Source organism: Chiloscyllium plagiosum, unplaced genomic scaffold, assembly GCF_037043375.1.
Source record: "Chiloscyllium plagiosum isolate Xiang-an unplaced genomic scaffold, Cpla_swu_hap1 HiC_scaffold_1, whole genome shotgun sequence".
Taxonomy (NCBI): Eukaryota; Metazoa; Chordata; class Chondrichthyes; order Orectolobiformes; family Hemiscylliidae; genus Chiloscyllium; species Chiloscyllium plagiosum.
The window spans coordinates 22,395,213-22,419,599 of record NW_028270139.1 but is presented as its reverse complement, the minus strand read 5'-3'; the positions used below and the strand labels follow the sequence as shown (position 1 = coordinate 22,419,599).

At 42.0% G+C, this 24,387-nt stretch overlaps 1 protein-coding gene across 4 annotated transcripts in view; it reads left to right on the top strand.

Annotated features, from left to right (window-relative positions):
- The first annotated feature begins 845 nt into the window (after positions 1 to 845).
- The window catches only part of cfi (complement factor I), a 74,040-nt gene continuing 50,498 nt past the window's right edge, over positions 846 to 24,387 (top strand). For 2 of the 4 annotated variants that reach the window (XM_087980632.1, XM_087980576.1), the window contains exons 1-5: positions 846 to 972; positions 5,613 to 5,660; positions 6,874 to 6,921; positions 13,381 to 13,428; positions 20,398 to 20,445. In XM_087980632.1, coding sequence (XP_087836758.1) covers positions 910 to 972; positions 5,613 to 5,660; positions 6,874 to 6,921; positions 13,381 to 13,428; positions 20,398 to 20,445 — 255 coding nt within the window. In that variant the 5' untranslated portion in view covers positions 846 to 909. The remainder of the gene's footprint in view (positions 973 to 5,612; positions 5,661 to 6,873; positions 6,922 to 13,380; positions 13,429 to 20,397; positions 20,446 to 24,387) is intronic. The other 2 variants (XM_087980718.1, XM_087980689.1) reach the window with 1 other exon arrangement.

The window sequence follows — 24,387 nt, the reverse complement described above, 5'->3', positions numbered from 1 at the left end:
CTATGTCCATTGTTCTAGAATTGCTAATCAGTGGAAACCATGCTCAAATCCCCCCCAGCGCCATGTCTCCTCTCAGGGAATGTTTAGAACTGATTGAAGCTGCCACCCTCAGCCCTGGAGGAGTTCAAACTGAGGAGAGTGTACCCGCATCTGGGCCGGACACATCCAGCATTTCTGGGACTTTCAATCACTACTACCCTTGGGGGTCGCCCGACCAAAATGCTATGAGCTACCTGCTCCACAGTTAGGCAGGCTCAGTAACAGTGACTATAGTACTATCCCTCCAGGGAACTCAGATTCTATGATGTCCAGCTGCTGACTTCATTACAATCACTACAGTCCATATGTGACTCCAGACCACAGCAACAGGGCTGACTCTTGACTGCCCCCTGAAAAGTGAATTTCCTGAAGGGCAATTAGGGATAGGCTATAAATGCTGGCCTTGTGAGTGGTTGATCATTCCTTCAAATAGCATTGTGTGTGGGTTTGTGGAGGGAGTGGTGATGTTTCCTGCTTCAAAATTAACATAAGGCACCAACTGAGCAAAACAGCAGTGCTGGTGTCAAATCAGCACTGGACCCTTACTAACAACATGATCTTCCTGTCCTGTGCACTTCCAGGGGACATTAAATATGTATGCATACTGCCATCACAGTGGTATCTGCTGTGTTTGACACCAGAGGTCTATGTGTCAGCTACAAACAGATGGAACCCTAAAGGGATTTATAGCCCTTAAAACACAGGAAGTATGAAGCCCTATTTCACCTCATAAGGATTGACCCAATAGGTGACTGACTTGTGCAATGTTTGGTTGAACATTAATCCTCAAACATTGATCTTTCTGAGCAGAGTGAAGTCTATCATTTCCCAACAGAGATTGAGGAACACTCTCGTGAATTGATTTTTACTATGATTCTCTCAATGGCTCTGCTTTTTTTGATGTGCCTCTCGGTTAATGCAGGTGGACAAAAGGTAACAGCTTCTATTAGTCACATGGTGATTGTAGTTCTGTACTCAGGATTAAAATTACAAACACTGCATGATAATTCTTTTGTGAGACTTCTCTGAAATGGATGCTGTCAGGAGTGCTCTGATGATTCTGAGTTTGTATCCTGCCTTGTGCAGTATTGAATGATTCTGATCTGGTAGGTCCCAATTCAGATGGAGGGCTTTGCTGAATTAGGTATGATGGGTTAGAAACAGAACAATTGATCTCGGTTTCTCTCTCTCTCTCTGGAACCTCTGCTAAAAGCTGCACACTTGTGGGCAAGAGGTAGGACAGTAGTAAATTCTGCTGCTGCCCCATGTGGTTGGATGCAGACAGGAGCTTGCTGCAGAGCTCGTTCTGTTAAATATCCTGATTATGCTCATCCAAATGGGCTCTAACATGAAAAATAGAATATCAAAGGTTGATATTCCCGGGGTCCTGAGCCTCCTTGTGATTTGCTGAACCTGTGATTTGTTTTTTTCTCTCTACCATTTCTTGTTTTGTCTTTTGTGGACATCTCCCACTTTTCTTGCATTCTTTTTATAGTCCATTTTTTGAGTAACCTCTGCAACATTTCATTGTTGGTTTTCCATGAAGCATTCAGACGGGTGAAATACAACAGGAGAAGGCTTATGTGGATCATAAACAGCATCACATAGTTAGGACAGAAAACCAGGTTCTTTGCTGTAAATTGTATTTAATATCATTTAATCCACTAACTTCCTCTCAGAGATTGCATTATCCATTGTTCTCTTCCTCCATTTTTATTTTTGTCTTGTTAAATGTCTAGTTATGTTTCTGTTTTCAGCACTATACATTCCCAAAACCTCCTTACACCAATGATAAGCACCTTGAGGATGAGTGATCAGTAATCAAATCAGATAAACTATATTAACATCTTATCATCAATTTATTCTTCTTTATGAATTGCAGATTTGGAACCTAACAAGATTCATTTTATGAATGGGCTAGTTTGACATCTTATTCCATTAAGTGTGCTTTGTAAGCTATCGTTTCCCTTTCTTTAAGTGAACACTTACATGCCACTTCTCTAAAAATACAATAGAAGGATGAAATTCCAATCCAATTTTTAGAAAATTGACATAAGTGTAAAGTAGTGAGAGGCTGCATTTCATTAATGTTCATTGTTATTAAAGTGGGCAAAGATGTGAGATCAATTTTCCAATGTTTCATGAGGACAGTGAACTGTACTGTAGAGAACTCTCAATCCTTAACAACGAATCCATTCAGAACCAAATTAACTTGTTTAATTTTGAATGATTTCTGTAATAGTTTGTTCTGAGTCATGTTCTTCTAATTATGCCTTGGGTGGTAGAAAATTCCATCTTGCTCCTTTGAACCTCCATTGGGCACAAAGACAAACTCCACAGAATCCATAATGATATGCGTCACAGAGTCATAGCCTCGTGATATGGCCAGATTTGTCTCTCAGAAAAGTAGAGGGAAACCACCTGACAACAGGTAGAATAATGAAACCCAATTAAAGAGAGAGTCTGGTTTCACAATGAGAGTTAAGAGGGAAGCAAGGCTGTCACATAAGGATTAATACTATGGAAGGCCTTCAGCACCATCCATTATGAATTATTTTTTATTCATTGACGGATGTGGGTATCACTAATTAGGCGAGCATTTATTGCCCACCCCTAATTCCCTAAAGAGCAGTTAAGGATCAAACACATGAATGTGGGTGTTCAGGTACATGGAAGCCAGACCAGATAAAGATGGCAATTACTTTCCCTACAGACCTTAGTGAACCAGATGAATTTTTCCAACAATCATCAATGGTTTCAAAGTAATCTTAATTCAACATTTTTGTTGAATTCAAATTCCATCATCACCATGGCAGGATTCAAACACAGGTCCAGGGAACAATATCTGGGTCACAGGATTAATAATATAGAAATAATCCCTCTAGGTCTGCTACGATGATATTATTAGAATTTGTGGGAGAGTAGTTTATGATCTTGAAGGAGTAATGCCCACCACCAGGGTCTTCCTCATTACCTCTGTAATAATATGTATCATGTTAATGCAACTTGCAACTAGTTTCTATTATAAAATAAACTACACCTTGTTTAAGACAACAGCCTCTTCTTGGTAAACTATGACAAGATTTTCCTTTATCACGGTGGAACAAGCAAGCCCTGGAGATCCCTACAAGAAAAAGAATGGTAACAGAGATTGCTCAGATAGCTCATGGTGAGCGGTGGTGAGGATTCATCTTACAACAAATAATTTGGCTGACACATCAGATGTAGGTCACTCTCAGGTGGTGGGAAATGCTGGCAAGTTCAGGAACTACTGTCGATTTCCACACGGTGAGCCATCTGTTTGTAGTGTGGCTGTTCATGTGGCCTGAGTGACCATGAGGAATGCTGATAACATCCCAATTAGGACTTGCAGAGGATCTCAGAGGTGAAATTAGTCAGCAAATAATTAGTACAGTGGAAAAGATAAAGTTAATATTGTCCATAACTGTCTGCCAAGAGTGTTCAGAAGCAAACAGTGAAAACATGGAAGTTAAATTTCTTGAGCATAAAACAATTCTTCTTTGAAACATATTGAAACATAGGGAAGAGAAATGGTGACTGGTTTCGTTCAAGGTAAATAGTGAACCAGTGGAAGATGTAGGGGAGCATTTTTATCAAAGCTGAAATTCCTAACTCTCCAGCTTTCCTTCTTCCAGGACTGGACTTTCAGAAAGCCTTTGATAAAGTCCCACATAGGAGGTTAGTGAGCACAATTAGGGCGCATGGTATTGGGGGCAAGGTACTGACTTGGATTGAAAATTGGTTGGCTGACAGGAAACAAAGAGTAGTGATAAACAGCTCCCTTTCAGAATGGCAGGCAGTGACCAGTGGGGTACCGCAGGGATCAGTGCTGGGACTGCAGCTTTTTACAATATATATTAATGATATAGAAGATGGTATTAATAGTAACATTAGCAAATTTGCTGATGATACAAAGCTGGGTGGCAGGGTGAAATGTGAGGAGGATGTTAGGAGATTACAGGATGACCTGGACAGGTTAGGTAAGTGGACAGAAGCATGGCAGATGCAGTTTAATAAATGTATGGTTATCCACTTTGGTGGCAAGAACAAGAAGGCAGATTACTACCTAAATGGAGTCAAGTTAGGTAAACGGGCAGTACAAAGAGATCTGGGTGTTCTTGTACACTAGTCAATGAAGGCAAGCATGCAGGTACAGCAGGTAGTGAAGAAAGCTAATAGCATGCTGGCCTTCATAACAAGAGGGATTGAGTATAGAAGCAAAGAGGTTCTTCTGCAGCTGTACAGGGCCCTGGTGAGACCACACCTGGAGTACTGTGTGCAGTTCTGGTCTCCAAATTTGAGGAAAGACATTCTGGCTATTGAGGGAGTGCAGCGTAGGTTCATGAGGTCAATTCCTGGAATGGCGGGACTATCTTATGTTGAAAGATTGGAGCGACTGGGCATGTATACCCTTGAGTTTAGAAGACTGAGAGGGGATGTGATTGAGATGCATAAGATTATTAAAGGATTGGACACTCTGGAGGCAGGAAACATGTTTCCGCTAATGCGTGAGTGTTGAACCAGAGGAGAAAAGAGCTGAAAATGTGTTGCTGGAAAAGCGCAGCAGGTCAGGCAGCATCCAGGGAACAGGAGAATCGACGTTTCGGGCATAAGCCCTTCTCCTCCTTGAACCAGAGGACACAGCTTAAAAATAAGGGGTAGGCCATTTAGGACAAAGATGAGGAGAAACTTCTTCACCCAGAGAGTGGTGGGTGTGTGGAAAGCTCTGCCCCAGTGGAGGCCAGTCTCTGGATTCATTTAAGAAAGAGTTGAATAGAGCTCTCAAGGATAATGGAATCAAGGATTATGGAGATAAGGCAGGAACAGGATACTGATTGAGGGTGATCAGCCATGATCATAATGAATGGTGGTGCAGGCTCGAAGGGCAGAATGGTCTACTTCTGCACCTATTGTCTATTGTCTATTTGTCTATTGTCATGAAAGTGTCAATCCACCAGTAACAACAGTAAAGACACAGAACAAATATAATTTGAGGGAGAAGAAGATGATTTCTACAGGGAATGTTAGTTTAAAGGAAACTAGCTAAATGTTGAGGGGCAAACTGTAAACGGGCCAAGAGAAAGAGCGGGGAAATGGTTTCCATGTACACAGCTCCAGTTGGAAACCCACCATTGGCACAGGTCCAAATGATCTCTCTCAGTGCTATGATTCCCCTGATTCTAAGGTGGCATTATTGTCAATTTCATCTTTCAGTCATTCGGTTTCATGCTTAGACATCTATGTCCACTGTCAATAACAGAAATGGCTGGAAAAACTCAGCAGGTTTGTCAAAATCGAAGAAGGGTTCCTGGATCTGAAACATTAACTCTGATTTCTCGCCATAGATGCTGCCAGACCTGCTGAGCCTTTCCAGCAATTTCTGTTTCTGATTTACAGCATCCACAGTTCTTACAGATTTTTATCTATTTCAACTCCCCAAGTTGTGGAGGGCCTTAGGATAATTCCTGACGTTAAAGTTTTTATGTAATTATGAGTTATTGGGACAATGTCCTCAAATATCACTCACTAGTAACTGTACCCTGCTTTTTCAGGATCTACTGTCAAGTCAAAGTGATGAAACAGAGAACAACAGCGAAACAGTAAGTATTGCGATGGTTTTTAATCTGTTACTAATGAAACACTGCTGTCAGTTTTGGTTAGAGCAAAAAGAATTACAAATGAAATATATAATTAACAGTGACTTGTCTTTCTACTTAACTAATAATTGTCACTGCTGCTCCCATATTTCTTCACTTACCACTTCTACATTCAGAATAAGCCAAAATTGTCGGTCTTTGCAATTATATTTTGTTGAAATCATAGTTCTTTAATAGTGCACTCAGATATTAAACAGGCATGCACTGTGGAACCCATCAGCTGGGTATAAATATTGGCATCTGTGTATTCTGGACGTTCCTCACTGAATCATTTCTGGTGGAGCATAGAGAGCACAAGTGAACCGCATTGGAATTCCCAAATTAATGCAAGTGTATTTAAGTTTGGTCCAACAATAAATTCTGTGTCTGTTCTGGCCTCTTCATTCCTCAACTGCTGCTTGTGTGTGTCAGGTTGCGCCAGCCCTATGTTTGCTAAGTAGGTTGTATTTTTAATGTTGGGACTGCACTGTGTGGAAATTTGGCTTATTGCCTGATCTTTACAGTTTCTGTGCTATTATTTTTGCATTAGTTTTATTTTTACTGTTTATTGCTGAATTTTGAAGTCTCCTGACTTCTTTCGAACAGGCCTGGGGCCACAGCACTAGCTTCGGTTTTTCGCTACAATTACATAGCCAAGCACAGTATACAGGCTTTCCAATGCCTGTGATGGGTCTGAATCAGGAAAACAGAGGACCCAGTCATGAATTGAGTATCTAGACTTTGGCATACACATGGTAGTAAGGTAAAATGACCTCTCTCAGTGCTGTGATTCCCCTGATTCTAAGGTGGCATTATTATCAATTTGACCAATCTTTTAGTCACTCGTCTTCCTGATTAGACATCTATTTCCACTTTCAATAACAGAAGTGGCTGGAAAAACTCAGCAGGTTTGACAAAATCGAAGAAGGGTCCCTGTACCTGAAACATTAACTCTGATTTCTCGCCATAGATGCTGCCAGACCTGCTGAGCCTTTCCAGCAATTTCTGTTTCTGATTTACAGCATCCACAGTTCTTACAGATTTTTATCTATTTCAACTCCCCAAGTTGTGGAGGGCCTTAGGATAATTCCTGACGTTACAGTTTTTATGTAATTATGAGTTATTGGGACAATGTTCCCAAATATCACTCACTAGTAACTGTACCCTACTTTTTCAGGGTCTACTGTCAAGTCAAAGTGATGAAGCAGAGAACAACAGCGAAGCAGTAAGTATTGCGATGGTTTTTAATCTGTCACTAATGAAACACTGCTGTCAGTTTTGGTTAGAGTAAAAAGAATTACAAATGAAATATATAATTAACAGTAACTTGTCTTTGTAGTTTACCAATAATTTTCACTGCCACACCTACATTTCTTCTCTTACTTCTTCTCAATTCAGAATATGCCCAATTTGTTGGACTCTACAGTCATGTTGGGTTGAAATCAAAGCACTAACCTCTTTAATAGTGCACTCAGATAGTCAACAGGAATGCACTGAGGAACCCAGCAGCTAGGCACAACACTGATATCTCTGTACTCTGGACTTTCCTCACTGAATCATTTCTGGTGGAAGCACCGAGAGCACAAGTGAACCGCATTAGAATTCCCAACTTAGTGCAAGCGTACTTAAGTTTGGCCCAACAATAAATTCAGTGACTGTTTTGGCCTCTTCATTCCTCAACTGCTGCTTGTGTGTGACAGGTTGCGCCAGCCCTATGTTTGCTAAGTAGGTTGTATTTTTAATGTTGGGACTGCACTGTGTGGAAATTTGGCTTATTGCCTGATCTTTCCAGCTACAGTTTCTACATTAGTATTTTTTTTACTGTTTGCTGCTATATTTTGAAGTCTCCTGACTCCTTTCAAATAGGCCTGGCTTTGATTTTATCTACAATTACACAACCAAGCACAGTATACAGGCTTTCCAATCCCCTGTTATGAGTCTGAATCAGGAAAAGAGAGGACCCAGTCATGAACTGAATATTTAGACTTTGGCATAGACATGGTAATAAGGTAAAATAGGATATCAGGAAGGAGATGAGAGAATAAGGAGAAAAGAATAAAGTAGAACTGCAGAAGCAGTTCTTACAGAAATATTTATTCAATTTTAACTATTTGCCATTTCCGCTGGTGCTCGTGGGCCTTCTGCCTAAATTGTAACAATTCATTTGGTGAAGATATACTCTGACATTGATAGGAAAGATATTCCAGGATTTTGTCTGAGTGACCGTGAGGAATGATGATAAAGTCCTAGTTGGAGAAAGTGAGGACTGCAGATATTGGAGATCAGAGCTGAAAATGTGTTGCTGGAAAAGCGCAGCAGGTCAGGCAGCATCCAAGGAGCAGGAGAACCGATGTTTCGGGAATGAGCCTGAAGAAGGGCTCGTGCCCGAAACGTCAATTCTCCTGCTCCTTGGATGCTGCCTGACCTGCTGCGCTTTTCCAGCAACACATTTTCAGCAAAGTGCTAGTTGGGACATGAAGAGAATCTCAGAGGTGAAACCAGCGAGTGAATAATTAACAGATAAAGCTAATATCACCCAAAATTTACAGCCAAAAATGTCCAGAACCAAACAGCAAACACCAGAAACATATCCAGATGAACTTACTTGAGCATAAAATAATTAACTGTGAAACAATCAGAGACACTTTGAAACATAAGGGAGGAGAGATGGTGACTCTCTTAATTCAAGATAAATAGTAAACCAGAGAAAGATGTGGGTGATCATTGTAATCAAAGGTGGAATTCTTAAATATCCATTTCCTTCTTCCAAGACTGAGACAATGGCATAATGTTGGGTTTTTCAAAATTTCAAAAGAGGGTAAATCCCATAAGAGTAACAACAAGACAAACACAATTTAAGGGAGAAGGAATTGTGATTTAAAGGAAACTAGCTAAGTATTGAAAGGAAAACTATAAAAGGGCCAAGAGAAACAGTGGGGAAATGGTTTTCGTGTACACAGCTCCAATTGAAAACTAATATTTGAACATGTCCATTGGCCAAATGACCTTTCTCAGTGCTGCTAAGGTGGCATTATTGTGAATTTGACCCATCTTTTAGTCATTCAGCTTCCTTCTCTGATTAGACAACAATTTCTACTCCCTCAATTGTGAATGTTCCTGAGATAATTCCTGATGTCAAAGGCTTTTTGTAATTATCAGTTATTGGGACAACATCTCCAATTAGGTGGCACAGTGGCTCAGTGTTTAGCACTTCTGCCTCACAGCACCAAGGAACCAGGCTCAATTCCAGTCTTGGGTGAGTGTCTATGTGGAGGTTTCCAATTTTCTCTGTGTCTGCATGGGTTTCCTTCCACAATCCAAGGATATGCAGGTTGAGGGGACTGACAATGCGAAATTGGCCACAGAGTTTAGGGATGTGCAAGCGAGGTGGATTAGCCATGAGAAATGCAGGGTAGGGTGGTGGGTCTGGGCAGAATGGGTCAGCGTGAACTCAACTTCCAAATGGCCTGTTTCTACACTGTAGTGATTTTATGAAATGTCCTCTACCAGTAACTGCAGCCAAATTTTTCAGGATCAACTGCCAAGTGAAAGTAATGAACCAGTGAACAGCAGCCGTGCAATAAATATTGTGATGCTTTTTAATCTATTAATGATTTCATCCGTTACTTAGTTTTAATTAGAGTTAACCAAATTTACAGATGAACTGAAATATTTAACAGTCACTAGTCTTTGTAGTTTACGTATAATTGTCACAGTCTCTCCCACATTTCTTACAGTCATAAAGTCATAGAGATGTACAGCAGGGAAACAGATCCTTCGGTCCAACCCGTCCATGCTGACCAGGTATCCCAACCCAATCTAGTCCCACCTGCCAGCAACTGGCCCATATCCCTCCAAACCCTTCCTATTCATATATCCATCCAGATGCCTTTTAAATGTTGCAGTTGTACTAGCATCCACCACTTCCTCTGGCAGCTCATTCCATACACGTAACACCCTCTCCGTGAAAACATTGCCCCTCAGGTCTCTTTTAGATCTTTCTCCTCTCACCCAAAACTTATGTTCTCTAGTTCTGGACTCCCCCACCCCTAGGAAAAGACTTTGTCTATTTATCATATCTATTCTCCTCATGATTTTATAAACCTCTATAAGGTCACCCCTCAGCCTCCGACGCTCCAGGGAAAACAGCCCCAGCCTATTCAACCTCTCCCTATAGCTCAAATCCTCCAATCATGGCAACATCCTTGTAAATCTTTTTTGAACCCTTTCGCGTTTCATAACATCTTTCCAATAGGAAGACCAGAATTGCATGCAATATTCCAAAAGTGGCCTAACCAATGTCCTGTACAACCGCAACATGACCTCCCAACTCCTGTACTCAAAACTCTGACCAATAAAGGAAAGCATACCAAATGCCTTCTTCACTATCCTATCTACCTGTGCCTCCACTTTCAAGGAGCTATGAACCTGTACTCCAAGGTCTCTTTGTTCAGCAACACTCCCTAAAACCTTACCATTAAATGGATATGTCCTGCTAAGATTTGCTTTCCCAAAAAGCAACACCTCACATTTGTCTAAATTAAACTCCATCTGCCACTTCTCAGCCCATTGGCCCATCTAATCAAGATCCCGTTGTAATCTGAGGTAACCTTTTCCGCTATCCACAATACCTCCAATTTTGGTGTCATCAGCAAACTTGCTAACTATACCCCTTATGCTCACATCCCAAATCATTTATATAAATGATGAAAAGTAGTGGACCAGCACCGATCCTTGTGGCACTCCACTGGACACAGGCCTCCAGTCTGAAAAACAACCCTCCACCACCACCCTCTATCTTCTACCTTTGAGCCAGTTCTGTATCCAAATGGCTAATTCTCCCTGTATTCCATGAGATCTAACCTTGCTCACCCGTCTCCCATGGGAAACCTTGTCGAAAGCCTTACTCAAGTCCATATAGATCACATCTACTGCTCTGCCCTCATCAATCCTCTTTGTTACTTCTTCAAAAAACTTAATCAAGTTTGTGAGACATGATTTCCCACCCACAAAGCCATGTTGACTATCCCTAATCAGTCCTTGCCTTTCCAAATACATGTAAATCCTGTCCCTTAGGATTCCCTCCAACAACTTCCCCACCGCCAAAGTCAGGTTCACTGGTCTAAAATTCCCTGGCTTGTCCTTACCACCTTTCTTAAACAGTGGCACCACCTTAGCCAACCTCCAGTCTTCCGGCACCTCACCTGTGACCATCGATGATACAAATATCTCAGTAAGAGGCCCAGCAATCACTTTAGTCATCTAGCATTCCGTATACCTACCAGCCTTTCCTGGTTTCTCGTTATCTCATTTCTGAAGGCTTTCCATTTTCCAGCCATCCCTTTACCTGCGAATATCGGCACTCAATCAGCTTTTGAACTTTCTTGCCTAATACTGTCGAAATTGGCCTTCCTCCAATTTAGAACTTCAACTTTTAGATCTGGTCCATCCTTTTCCATCACTATATTAAATCTAATAGAATTATGGTTGCTGCCCCCAAAGTGCTCCCCCACTGACACCTTATTTCCAAAGAGTAGGTCAAGTTTTGCACCTTCTCTAGTAGGTACTTCCACATACTGAATCAGAATTTTTCTTGTACATGCTTATCAAATTCCTCTCCATCTAAACCCTTAACACTATGGCAGTCCTAGTCTATGTTTGGAAAGTTAAAATCCCCTACCATAACCACCCTATTATTCTTACAGATAACTGAGATCTCCTTACAAGTTTGTCTCTCCATTTCCCTCTGACTATTAGGGGTCTATAATACAACCCCAATAAGGTGATCATCCCTTTCTTATTTCTCAGTTTCACCCAAATAACTTCCCTGGATGTATTTCCAGAAGTATCCTCCCTCAGTACAGCTGTAATGTTATCCTTTACCAAAAATGCAACTCTGCCTCCTCTCCTGCCTCCCTTTCTATCCTTCCTGTGGCATTTGTATCCTGGAACATTAAGCTACCTGTCCTGTCCATCCCTGAGCCATGTTTCTATAATTGCTATGATATCCCAGTCCCATGTTCCTAACCATGCCCTGAGTTCATTTGCCTTCCCTGTTAGGCCTCTTTCATTGAAATAAATGCAGTTTAATTTATCAGTCCTACCTTGTTCTATGCTTTGTCCCTGCCTGCCCTGACTGTTTGACTCACCTTTGTTCTCAATTGTACCAGTCTTAGATTGAAATCATTCCTCACTATCTCCCTTTGTCCCACCCCTCGCCCCCGCTCCTCCTCCTCCTCACCACCCCCCCCAAACCTTACTAGTTTAAATCCTCCCGAGCAGCAGTATATTAGTCCCCTTCCAATTTAGATGTAATATGTCCTCTTGTACAGGTCACTTCTACCCCAAAACAGCTTCTAATGATCCAAAAATGTGAATCCTTCTCCCGTACACCAGCTCCTCAGCCTTGCATTCATCTACTCTATCCTCCTATTCCTGCCCTCACTAGCTCGTAGCACTGGGAGTAATCCAGATATTACTACTCTCAAAGACTTCCTTTTTAAATTCCTGCCTATCTGTATATTCTCCCTTCAGAACCCCAACCTTTTCCCTTCCTGTGTCGTTGGTTCCAACGTATACGATGACTTCCTGCTGGACCCTCTCCCACTTAAGAACATTCTGCACCTCTCTGAGACATCCTTGATTCTGGCACCATTCTGATTTTTCGCTGCTGTACCTCGGATTAGAGATTCCCCTAACACAATTGATCTCTTGGAACCTGAGGTACCTCTCGTTAAATTAGAGGCATTCAATTTCAACTATTTGCCATTTCCACTTGTCTCTCAGTTTGTGCTAGTGAGCCTTCTGCCTATACTGTGGAACTTCATGTGGTGAAGGTACAGTCTGATGTTAATAGGATGGATGTTCCAAGATGTTGTCTGAGTCACCATGAGGAATGGTGATAATGCCGCAGTTGGGACTTGGAGAGGAGCTCAGAGGTGAAATTAGCCAGCAGAGTGGGAAAGATAAAGCTAATATTTTCCACAATATTCAGCAAACAATGTCCAAAGCCAAACAGTAAACACAAGAAATGTATCTGAGTGAACTTTTGAGCATAAAGTAATTAACCTGTGAAACAGCAGGATACACTTTGAAACATAAGGGATGACTATCTTAGTTCAAGAGAAATAGTAAACCAGTGGAAAATGTGTGGGAGCATTTTTATCAAAGGTGGAATTCCTAAATCACCAGCTTTCCTTCTTCTAGGATTGATCCAATGACATAATGTTGTCTTTCTCAAAATTACAGAAGAGGACAAATCATGAAAGTAACAGCAGAGCAAAGACTCAGGATAAGTAGAAGTTGAGGGAGAAGAATACATTTGTACAGAGAACATTAGTTTAAAGGAAACTAAATAACCTTTGAGAGGAAAACTGTTAATGTGCAAAGAGAAAGAACGGGGAAATGTTTTTCATTTACATAGCTTCGTACCATTAGCACAGGTCGAAGGGACCAAATGATCTGTCTCAGTGCTGACATTTTGTTGATTCTAAGGTAGTATTACCAACAATTTGACCAATTGTTCAGTCGCTCAGCTACCTTCTCTGTTTAGACATCTGTATCCACTCCCCCAGTTGTGGAGGGGCGAGGGTAATTCCTGATGATAAAGGTTTTATTTAATTATGAGTTATTGGGACAATGTCCCCAAGTATCCCCTACCAGTAACTGTAACCATTTTTTTCAGGAAATGTTGCTAAGAGAAAGCAATGAAACAGTGAAAAGCAGTCACAGAGTAAGTACTAAAATGCTTTTAATCTGTTACTTATGAAAGCCTGCTGTCAGTTTTAATTAGAGCAAAATAAATTACAAATCAACTAATATAGTTCACAGTGACTTGTCTTTATAGCTTACGAATAATTGTCAGAGCCTTTGCCACTTTACTTCTTTTGCTTCATTTAAATTCGGAATATGCCAAATTTGTTGGACTCTACAGTCGTGTTGGGTTGAAATCATAGCTTTGACATCTTTAATAGTGCACTCAGATAGTCAACAGGCATGCACTGAGGAATCCAACAGCTAGGCACAACACTGATATCTCTGTACTCTGGACTTTCCTCACTGAATCATTTCTGGTGGGAGCACAAGAGCACAAGTATACCGCATTAGAATTCCCAAATTAATGCAAGCATACTTAAGTTTGGCCCAACAATAAATTTTGTGTCTGTTCTGGCCTCAGAGAGTTATAAGGTAGCCAGGAAGGATCTGAAGAGAGAGCTAAGAGCAGCAAGGAGGGGACATGAAAAGTCCTTAGTTGGTAGGATTAGGGAAAACCCTAAGGCTTTCTATAGGTATGTCATGAATAAAAGAGTGACTAGGGTAGGAATAGGTCCAGTCAAGGATAGTAGTGGGAAGTTGCATGTGGAGGCTGAAGAGATTGGGGAGACACTGACTGAATACTTTTCGTCAGTATTCACTCAGGAACAGGACATTGTTGCCGATGTGAATATTGAGTCACAATTAATTAGAATGGACGGCTTTGAGGTATGTAGGGAAGAGGTGTTGGAAATTCTGGAAAGGGTGAAAATAGATAAGTCCCCTGGGCCTGTTGGCATTTATCCTAGGATTCTCTGGGAAGCAAGGGAGGAGATTGCAGAGCCATTGGCCTTGATTTTTATGTCCTCGTTGTCTACAGGAATAGTGCCAGTAGACTGGAGGATAGCAAATGTGGTTCCCTTGTTCAAGAAGGGGAGTAGGGATAACCTTAGTAACTATAGGCCGGTGAGTCTCACTTCTGTTGTGGGCAAAGTCTTAGAGAGAATTGTAAGGGATAGGATTTATGAACATCTGGATAGGAATAATGTGATCAAGGATAGTCAGCATGGTTTTGTGAAGGGCAGGTCGTGCCTCACAAACCTTATTGAATTCTTTGAGAAGGTGACTAAGGAGGTAGACGAGGGTAAAGCAGTAGATGTGGTGTATATGGATTTTAGTAAGGCGTTTGATAAGGTTCCCCATGGTAGGCTACTGCAGAAAATACGGAGATATGGCATTGAGGGTGAGTTGGAGGTTTGGATTAGGAATTGGCTGGATGGAAGAAGACAGAGGGTAGTAGTTGATGGCAAAGTTTCTTCATGGAGTGCCGTCACTAGCGGTGTTCCGCAAGGATCTGTTTTGGGACCATTGCTGTTTGTCATTTTTATAAATGACCTGGAGGAGGGGCTAGAAGGTTGGGTAAGCAAGTTTGCGGATGATACGAAAGTCGGTGGAGTTGTTGACAGTGAGGAAGGATGTGTCAGGTTACACGGGATATAGATAAGTTGCAGAACTGGGCAGAAAGGTGGCAAATGGAGTTCAATGTAGGTAAGTGTAAGGTGATTCACTTTGGTAAGAGTAACAAAAAGATGGGGTACTGGGCTAATGGTCGGATACTTGGTAGTGTGGATGAGCAGAGGGATCTTGGTGTCCATGTACACAGATCTCTGAAAGTTGCCACCCAGGTAAATAGTGCTGTGAATAAGGCATATGGCGTACTGGCTTTTATTGGTAGAGGAATTGAGTTCCGGAGTCCTGAGGTCATGTTGCAGTTGTATAAGACTCTGGTGCGGCTGCATCTGGAGTATTGTGTGCAGTTTTGGTTGCCATACTATAGGAAGGATGTGGAGGTACTGGAACAGGTGCAGAGGAGGTTTACCAGGATGTTGCCTGGTATGGTAGGAAGATCGTATGAGGAAAGGCTGAGGCACTTGGGGCTATTTTCATTGGAGAAAAGAAGGTTTAGGGGTGACTTGATAGAGGTGTACAAGATGATTAGGGGTTTAGATAGGGTTGACCATGAGAACCTTTTTCCACGTATGGAGTCAGCTATTATGAAGGGGCATAGCTTTAAATTAAGGGGTGGTAGGTATAGGACAGATGTTAGTGGTAGATTCTTTACTCAGCGAGTCGTGAGTTCATGGAATGCCCTGCCAGTAGCAGTGGTGGACTCTTCCTCTTTATGGGCATTTAAACGGGCATTGGATAGGCATATGGAGGATAGTGGGCTAGTGTAGGTTAGGTGGGCTTGGATCGGCACAACATCGAGGGCCAAAGGGCCTGTACTGCGCTGTATTTTTCTATTTTCTATTTTCTATTTGTCTTCATTCCTCAACTGCTTGGATGTGACAGGTTGTGCCTGCCCTATGTTTGCTTAGTAGGTTGTATTTTTAATGTTGGGACTGCGCTGTGTGGAAATTTGGCTTATTGCCTGATCTTTCCAGTTACAGTTTCTACATTAGTTTTATTTTTACTGTTTGCTGCTGAATTTTGAAATCTCCTGACTCATTTTGAACAGGCCTGGGGCCACAGCGTTAACTCAGGTATTAACTATAGTTACGCTACCAAGTACAGTACAGTACAACCTGTATAGGCTTTCCAATGCCTGTTATTAGTCTGAATCAGGAGGAAAGAGGAACCAGTCAAGATTTGAGCGTTTAGATTTTGGCTAGACACGTGAGTAAAGAAAATTAAGGTATGAATGAAGAGATGAGAAAATAAGGAAAAGACCATAAAATAGAATTGTAAAAGCAGTTCTGACAGAAAAATGCATTTAATTAGAATGAACAGAGTTGTTGTCTCTGGTTTGTTTAGAACGAACAGAGTTGTTGTCTCTGGTTTGTTACCCGTGCCACGTGATAGAGATTCGAGGAATAGGGAAAGAGAACACTTAAATGCGTGGCTACAGGGATGGTGCAGGAGGGAGGGATTCCGGTTTTTGGATAACTGGGGTTCTTTCTGGGGACGGTGGGACCTCTATAAACAGGATGGTCTACACCTGAACCTGAGGGGCACCAGTATCCTTGGGGGGAGGTTTGCTAGTGCTCTTGGGGGGGGTTTAAACTAACTCTGCAGGGGCATGGGAACCCAGATTGTAGCTTCAGGGTGCAGGGCCTGGAATGTAGGGAGGTTAGGAACATGGCATCAATTTCAAAGGAGGGTGCCTGTAAACAGGAAAGTGGCTTGAAGTGTGTATACTTCAATGCAAGAAGTATACGAAATAAGGTAGGTGAACTTGCAGCGTGGGTTGGTACCTGGGACTTCGATGTTGTGGCTATTACGGAGACATGGCTAGAACAGGGACAGGATTGGCTGTTGCAGGTTCCAGGATTTAAATGTTTTAGTAGGGTCAGAGGTGGGGGTAAAAGAGGGGGAGGTGTGGCATTGCTTGTCAAAGATAGTATTACAGTGGTGGAAAGGACGATGGATGAGGACTTGCCATCTGAGGTAGTTTGGGCTGAGGTTAGGAATAGGAAAGGTGAGGTCACCCTGTTAGGAGTCGTTTACAGGCCTCCTAATAGTCCTAGAATCATTGAAGAAAGGATAGGGAAGGTGATTCAGGAGATGAGTGACAGTAATAGGGTGGTTGTTATGGGGGACTTTAACTTTCCTGATATTGATTGGGAAAGCTATAGCTCAAGTTCGTTAGATGGGTCAGTGTTTGTTCAATGTGTGCAGGAGAGTTTCCTGACACAATATGTAGACAGGCCAACAAGAGGTGAGGCCATATTGGATTTGGTTCTGGGTAACGAACCAGGCCAGGTGTTAGAATTAGAGGTAGGTGAGCACTTTGGGGATAGTGACCATAATTCGGTGATTTTTACTCTCGTGATGGAGAGGGATAAGTGTGTACTACAGGGCAAGAGTTATAGCTGGGGTCAGGGAAATTATGATGCGGTGAGGCATGACTTAGGATGTGTGGCTTGGAAAAGTAGACTCCAAGGCAAGAGTGTAAATGATATGTGGAGCTTGTTCAAGGAGCAACTATTGAGTGTCCTTGATAATTATGTACCTGTCAGGCAGGGAGGAAAGGGTCGTGCGAGGGAGCCGTGGTTTAATAAGGAATTGGAATCCCTTGTTAAATGGAAGAGGGCGGCCTATCTCAAGATGAGACGTGAAGGTTCAATTGGGGCGATTGAGAGTTATAGGATAGCCAGGAAGGACCTGAAGAGAGAGCTAAGAGCAGCAAGGAGGGGACATGAAATTAGGGAAAACCCTAAGGCTTTCTATAGGTATGTTAGGAATAAAAGAATGACTAGGGTAGGAATAGGTCCAGTCAAGGATAGTAGTGGGAAGTTGCGTGTGGAGGCGGAAGAGATTGGGGAGACACTGAATGAATACTTTTCTTCAGTATTTATTCAGGAACAGGGCATTGTCGTCGATGTGAATACTGAGTCACAAATAAGTAGAATGGATGGCTTTGAGGTATGTAGAGAAGAGGTGTTGGAAATCCTGGAAAAGGTGAAAATAGATAAGTCCCCTGGGCCTGATGGCATTTATCCTAGGATTCTCTGGGAAGCAAGGGAGGAGATTGCAGAGCCATTGGCCTTGATTTTTATGTCCTCTTTGTCTACAGGAGTAGTGCCAGAAGACTGGAGGATAGCAAATGTGGTTCCCTTGTTCAAAAAGGGGAGTAGGGATAACCCTAGTAACTATAGGCCGGTGAGTCTCACTTCTGTTGTGGGCAAAGTCTTAGAGAGAATTGTAAGGGATAGGATTTATGCACATCTGGATAGCAATAATGTGATCAAGGATAGTCAGCATGGTTTTGTGAAGGGCAGGTCGTGCCTCACAAACCTTATTGAATTCTTTGAAAAGGTGACGAAGGAGGTTGATGAGGGGAAAGTGGTAGATGTGGTATATATGGATTTTAGTAAGGCGTTTGATAAGGTTCCCCATGGAAGGCTAATGCAGAAAATACGGAGATATGGCATTGAGGGTGAGTTGGAGGTTTGGATTAGGAATTGGCTGGATGGAAGAAGACAGAGGGTAGTAGTTGATGGCAAAGTTTCTTCATGGAGTGCCGTCACTAGCGGTGTTCCGCAAGGATCTGTTTTGGGACCATTGCTGTTTGTCATTTTTATAAATGACCTGGAAGAGGGGTTAGAAGGTTGGGTGAGCAAGTTTGCGGATGATACGAAAGTCGGAGGAGTTGTTGACAGTGAGGAAGGATGTGGCAGGTTACAGCAGGATATAGAGAAGCTGCAGAGCTGGGCAGAAAGGTGGCAAATGAAATTCAATGTAGCTAAGTGTGAGGTGATTCACTTTGGGAAGAATAACAAAAAGATGGGGTACTGGGCTAATGGTCGGATACTTGGTAGTGTGGATGAGCAGAGGGATCTTGGTGTCCATGTATACAGATCTCTGAAAGTTGCCACCCAGGTAAATAGTGCGGTGAGGAAGGCATATGGCGTACTGGCTTTTATTGGTAGAGGAATTGAGTTCCGGAGTCCTGAGGTCATGATGCAGTTGTATAAGACTCTGGTGCGGCCGCATCTGGAATATTGTGTGCAGTTTTGGTTGCCATACTATAGGAAGGATGTGGAGGCACTGGAACGGGTGCAGAGGAGGTTTACCAGGATGTTGCCTGGTATGGAAGGAAGATCGTATGAGGAAAGACTGAGACACTTGGGGCTGTTTTCATTAGAGAAAAGAAGGTTTAGGGGTGACTTGATTGAGGTGTACAAGATGATTAGGGGTTTAGATAGGGTTGACAGTATGAACCTTTTCCCGCGTATGGAGTCGGGTATTACAAGGGGGCATAGCTTTAAATTAAGGGGGGGTAGATATAGGACTGAAGTTAGGGGTAGGTTCTTCACTCAGCGAGTCGTAAGTTCATGGAATGCCCTGCCAGTAGCAGTGGTGGACTCTCCCTCTTTATGGGCATTTAAGCGGGCATTGGATAGGTATATGGAGGATAGTGGGTTAGTATAGGTTAGGTGGGCTTGGATCGGCGCAACATCGAGGGCCAAAGGGCCTGTACTGCGCTGTATTCTTCTATGTTCTATGTTAATTGAAATAATTAGCCATTTCCACCTGTCCTTGAGTTTGTGCTGGCAAACCTTGTGCTTGCTCTCTGGCGGTAATGTGGTGAAGATATACTCGAATGTTAATGGGGAAGATCCTTCCGGATTTTGTCTGACTGGCCATGAGGAATGGTGATAATGTCCCAGTTGGGACTTGGAGAGGATCTCAGAGGTGAAAATAGCCAGCGAATAATTAGCAGAGTGGGAAAGACAAAGCTGGCATTGACCACAACTGACAGCCAAGAGTGTTCAGAAACAACAGCAAGCACAAGCAATGTATCTGAGTGAACTTACTTGAGCATAAAGTAATTAACTATGAAACAGCAGGATATACTTTGAAACACAAGGGAAGAGAAATGGTGACTCTCTTAATTCAAGAGAAATAGTAAACCAGTGGAAGATGTTGGGAGCATTGTTATCAAAGATGGAATTCCTAAATCACCAGCTTTCCTTCTTCCAGGACTGAGCCAATGACATAATGTTGCATTTTTCCAAATTGCATAAGAGAATAAATCATGGAAGTAACAACAGCACAAAGACTCTGAATAAATAGAATTTGAGGGAGAAGAAGAGATTTTGTATAGGGAACGCTTGTTAAAAGGAAACTAGATACTTTTAAAAGGATAATTCTAAATGGGCAAAGCCAAATTATCAAGAATAATTTTCACGTACACAGCTCCAGTTGAAACACCACCATTGGCATAAGTTCAATGGGCCAAGTGCTCTGATTCCGCTGATTCTAAGGCAGTATTATTTTCAATTTGACCAATCGTTCAGTCCTTCTGTGATTAGATATCTATTTCCACTCCCCTGGTTAAGGAGGGTCTTGGGATAATTCCCGACTTAAAAGTAATATGTAATAACTAGTTATTGGGACAATGTCCCCAAAAGTCCCCCACCAGTAACCGTGGCCACTTTTTCAGGTTCCATGGCCAAAAGAAAGCAATGAAACAGTGAACAGCAGCCACGCAGTAAGTATTACAATGTTTTTTGTAAATGTTACTTATGAAATACTGCTGTCAGTTTTAATTAGAGAGAAGGAAGTTATAAATGAACTGATATAGTTAACAGTAACTTGGCTTTGGAGTTCATGAAGAATTGTCAGAGCTACACCACTTTTCTTCTCCTGCTTCTTTTAAATTTGGAATATGCCAAATTCATTGGTCTCTACGGTCATGGTGTGTTGAACTCATTGTTGATTTCTTTAATAAAACACTCAGATATTCAACAGGCATGCACTGAGGAACCCAGCAGCTAGACACAAACACTGACATATGTGTACTTTAGACTTTCCTCACTGAATCATTTCTGGTGAGAGCACTGAGAGCACAAGTGAACCTCATTAGAATTCCCAAATTAGTGCAAGTGTACTTAAATTTGATCCAACAACAAATTCTGTGTCTGTTCTGGCCTCGTCTCTCCTCAACTGCTGCTTTTGTGTAATAGGATCTTCTAGCTATTTGTTTGCTAAAGAGGTTGTATTTATGATGTTGGGACAGCATGTGTGGTATTTTGGCTTATCACCTGATCTTTATGGTTTCTGTGCTACTATTTTTGCATTAGTTGTTTTTACTGTTTGCTGCTGAATTTTGAAATCTCCTGACTCCTTTTGAACAGGTCTGGAGCCACAGCACTAGCTTCTGTTTTAGCTACAATTATACAGCTAAGCACAGTAGGAATGCAGACATTGAATATGAAAGTGAGTTTCTAGTTTGCTCTGTGCCATTATTTAACGTTAGATGTTAATGTATATAATCCTTTCCAAAGCCTGTAATGGGTCTTAATTAGGAAGAGGGAGGATCCAGTCATGAACTGAGTATTTAGACTTCAGCATAGATATGGGAAGAAAGAAAAATAGACTATGAAGAAGGAGATAAGAAAATAAGGAAAAGACCGTAAAATAGATATGTAGAAGCAGTTCTGACAGAAAAATGCATTCAATTTAAATAATATGTGTACAAATAAAGAGAGTATATTTGCAAAAAATAACTTCATTTCCACACATTTAGTTGTGCTCGAGTTCTGGTGAAACACATCGTGTTCTCTGTCCTCACATAAACAGATTAATGGCTACTTAAATGCTGCATAATGTTGCTTGGACTGGATATGGAGTATCATGGATAATGTATAATAGTCCATCAGTCCAAATGAATATCCCATGCACTGTTCCAAACCCCAAGGATGCAGTAGAACATCTTGGATATTGTAATTAAAGACAAAAGGATTATATACATTAACATTCAATGTAAAATAATGGCACAGAGCAAACTAGAAACTCACTTTCATATTCAATGTCTGCATCCCTACTAATGGTAAGCATCTGATTTTGCAGGATATTTTTAAAATTCTTTCTTTGCTGTGTTGGCCAATGTTGATCCTGAATTGCCCTGGAGTAGGTAATGATGAGGTGCCTTCTTGAATTGCTGCAGTCCCTCTTGTGATTTGAAGGGGAGTTGATGGCCTAGTGATATTATCATTAGGCTAATCCAGAGACCTTGGTAATGCTTTTCAAGCTCAGGTTCAAATCCTGTTATGGCAGTAGTGGAATTTGAATTCAATAAAAATATGGGATTACAAGTCCATTGATGTGAATTGGCAAAAAAATCCTCTGATTCTCAAATACCCTTTAGGAAAAGAAAACTGCCATCCTTACCCAGTTCCAGTTTACGTGCAAGTCCAGTCACACAGCAATGTGACTAACTCTCAATTGCCTTCTTGGTAATTAGGCATGGACAATAAATCCTGGCCTGGCCAGCAACATCCACATCCCAGGAAGTAACAAAATACAAGGATGTTGTGAAACTTGAAAGGGTTCAGAAACGATTTACAAGGGTATTCCCAGGGTTGATGGATTTGAGCTAGAGGGAGAGGCTAAATAGGCTGTGGCTGTTTTCCCTGGAGCGTTGGAGGCTGAGGGGTGACCTTATAGAGGTTTATAAAATCATAATAGGCACAGATAGGGTAAATAGACAAGGTATTTTCCCTGGGGTAGGGGAGTCCAGAAATAGAGAGCATAAGTTTAGGGTGAGAGGGGAAAAAATTAAAAGGGACCTTTTCAAGCAGAGGGTGATGTCAGTATGGAATGAGCTGCCACAGGAAGTGGTGAAGGCTGGTACAATTACAACATTTAAAAGGCATGGGTATGTGAATAGGAAGGGTTTAGAGGGATATGGGCTGAGTGCTGGCAAATGGGAATAGATTAGTTTAGGATATCTGGTCGGCATGGACCAGTTAGACTGAAGGGTCTGTTTCCATTCTGTACATCTTTATGACTCTATGACTCTAAATGTATTAGGGATGGAATTCCAAGGTTTTGCCATTCTATGAGAACATGAATGAAAATCTGCTTTCATAGTTATTCTGTATTTGGCAGTTACTAGGCTCCAGTTAGAACTAAAGAACATTTGAACTATTCATTTGTTTCAATCGAACAGGGAGATTTTATTCTGAATCTCTGCATTCTGTAAAGCTCAAAACATGTCTGATAAGCCCAGGAGCACTGGCTGATGTCTCACCAGTATTGTGTGACTCACCTCTCAAAGGCACACTCTCCTAGTAGCACATACACCAACTAGAATACATAACAGGAGCTTTCAATGTATTCAATGATGCAGTGTCTACTACTTTCTGGGGATTCACAACCCTTTCAGTGAAATATTAGGCTGGATTTTCTGAGGAGTGATAGTCTCCCTCAGACTGCCACTCTGCCCCTTCTTGTTTTTACAATTTCTGAGTGGAGATACTGATTAAAGTAACTTCTGGAAAGGGGAGCCATACTTCCATTCTGAAAATCCCTAGCTAGCACAGAACTGACAGAGGAAGGAAACCTATGGTCCCTTTTCAAGCAGCCAGCTGCTGTTTTGTGAAATGTAAAGGGCCTGACAGCCCTTTCACAGCTGCTGTGTAATCAGGTAAATGGGAGGTTAGGGTGCCAAATGGGGAAGGGGATAAGGTGCTACATAAGTAGGATGCCACCTAAGTTGAATATCAGCTCAGGAGGGAGTAGGATGCCAGATGAATAGCAGTAGGATGCCAGGTGGGTAGGATGTCACATGAAGTGGTTAGAGTGCCAGAAAGCAAAGTGGCAAGGCATGTATTGCAGCATTTACCATAGATGGTAGTGAGAACTTGAGTCTGGGGGCTTAGGAGATGGTCAGGAGGGTGAGTGTCAGGTCTGGTTAGGTTTGGGTCTGGTGTCAGAGGGGATACCGGGTCAGGTCAGACAGAGCCTGGGAGGGGGCAGTTGGGTCTAGCAGTAGAGGGCATCAGATTGGGTGAAGTCTGGCAGGAATGTGGGTGGAGATGGTTGGCTCCAGTCAGTCCAGTGATTGTGGAAGTCTGGGGATTAGATCAGGTCTGGAGGCAGAGGACATTGGGTAAGGTGTGGTCTGGTCCATAGGCAGTAATGAATTTGGTTCAGTTGGGGGAAAGCAGGCCAGGTATCAGGTATTGTTGGGTCTGTGCTCGGGTGTAAGTGACCTGGGGGAGGTGTAATTGGAAGTATGAGAGATTAGAGTGGGGTTTGTTTTATAATCACTCAGGAATTAAACTATATACTTTTAATAGTCTAACTATTCTAAGTAATGATTTGGAGATGCCGGTGTTGGACTGGGGTGTACAAAGTTAAAACACACAACACAGACACAGACAGACAAATACATTTTTGTAGAAGCAGTTCTGACAGAAAAATGCATTTAATTGAAATAACTAGCCATTTCCACCTGTCCTTGAGTTTGTGCTGGCAAACCTCTTGCTTGCTCTCTGGCGGTAATGTGGTGAAGATATACTCTAATGTTAATGGGGAAGATGCTTCAGGATTTTGTCTGACTGGCCATGAGGAATGGTGATAATGCCCCAGTTGGGACTTGGAGTGGATCTCAGAGGTGAAAATAGCCAGCGAATAATTAGCAGAG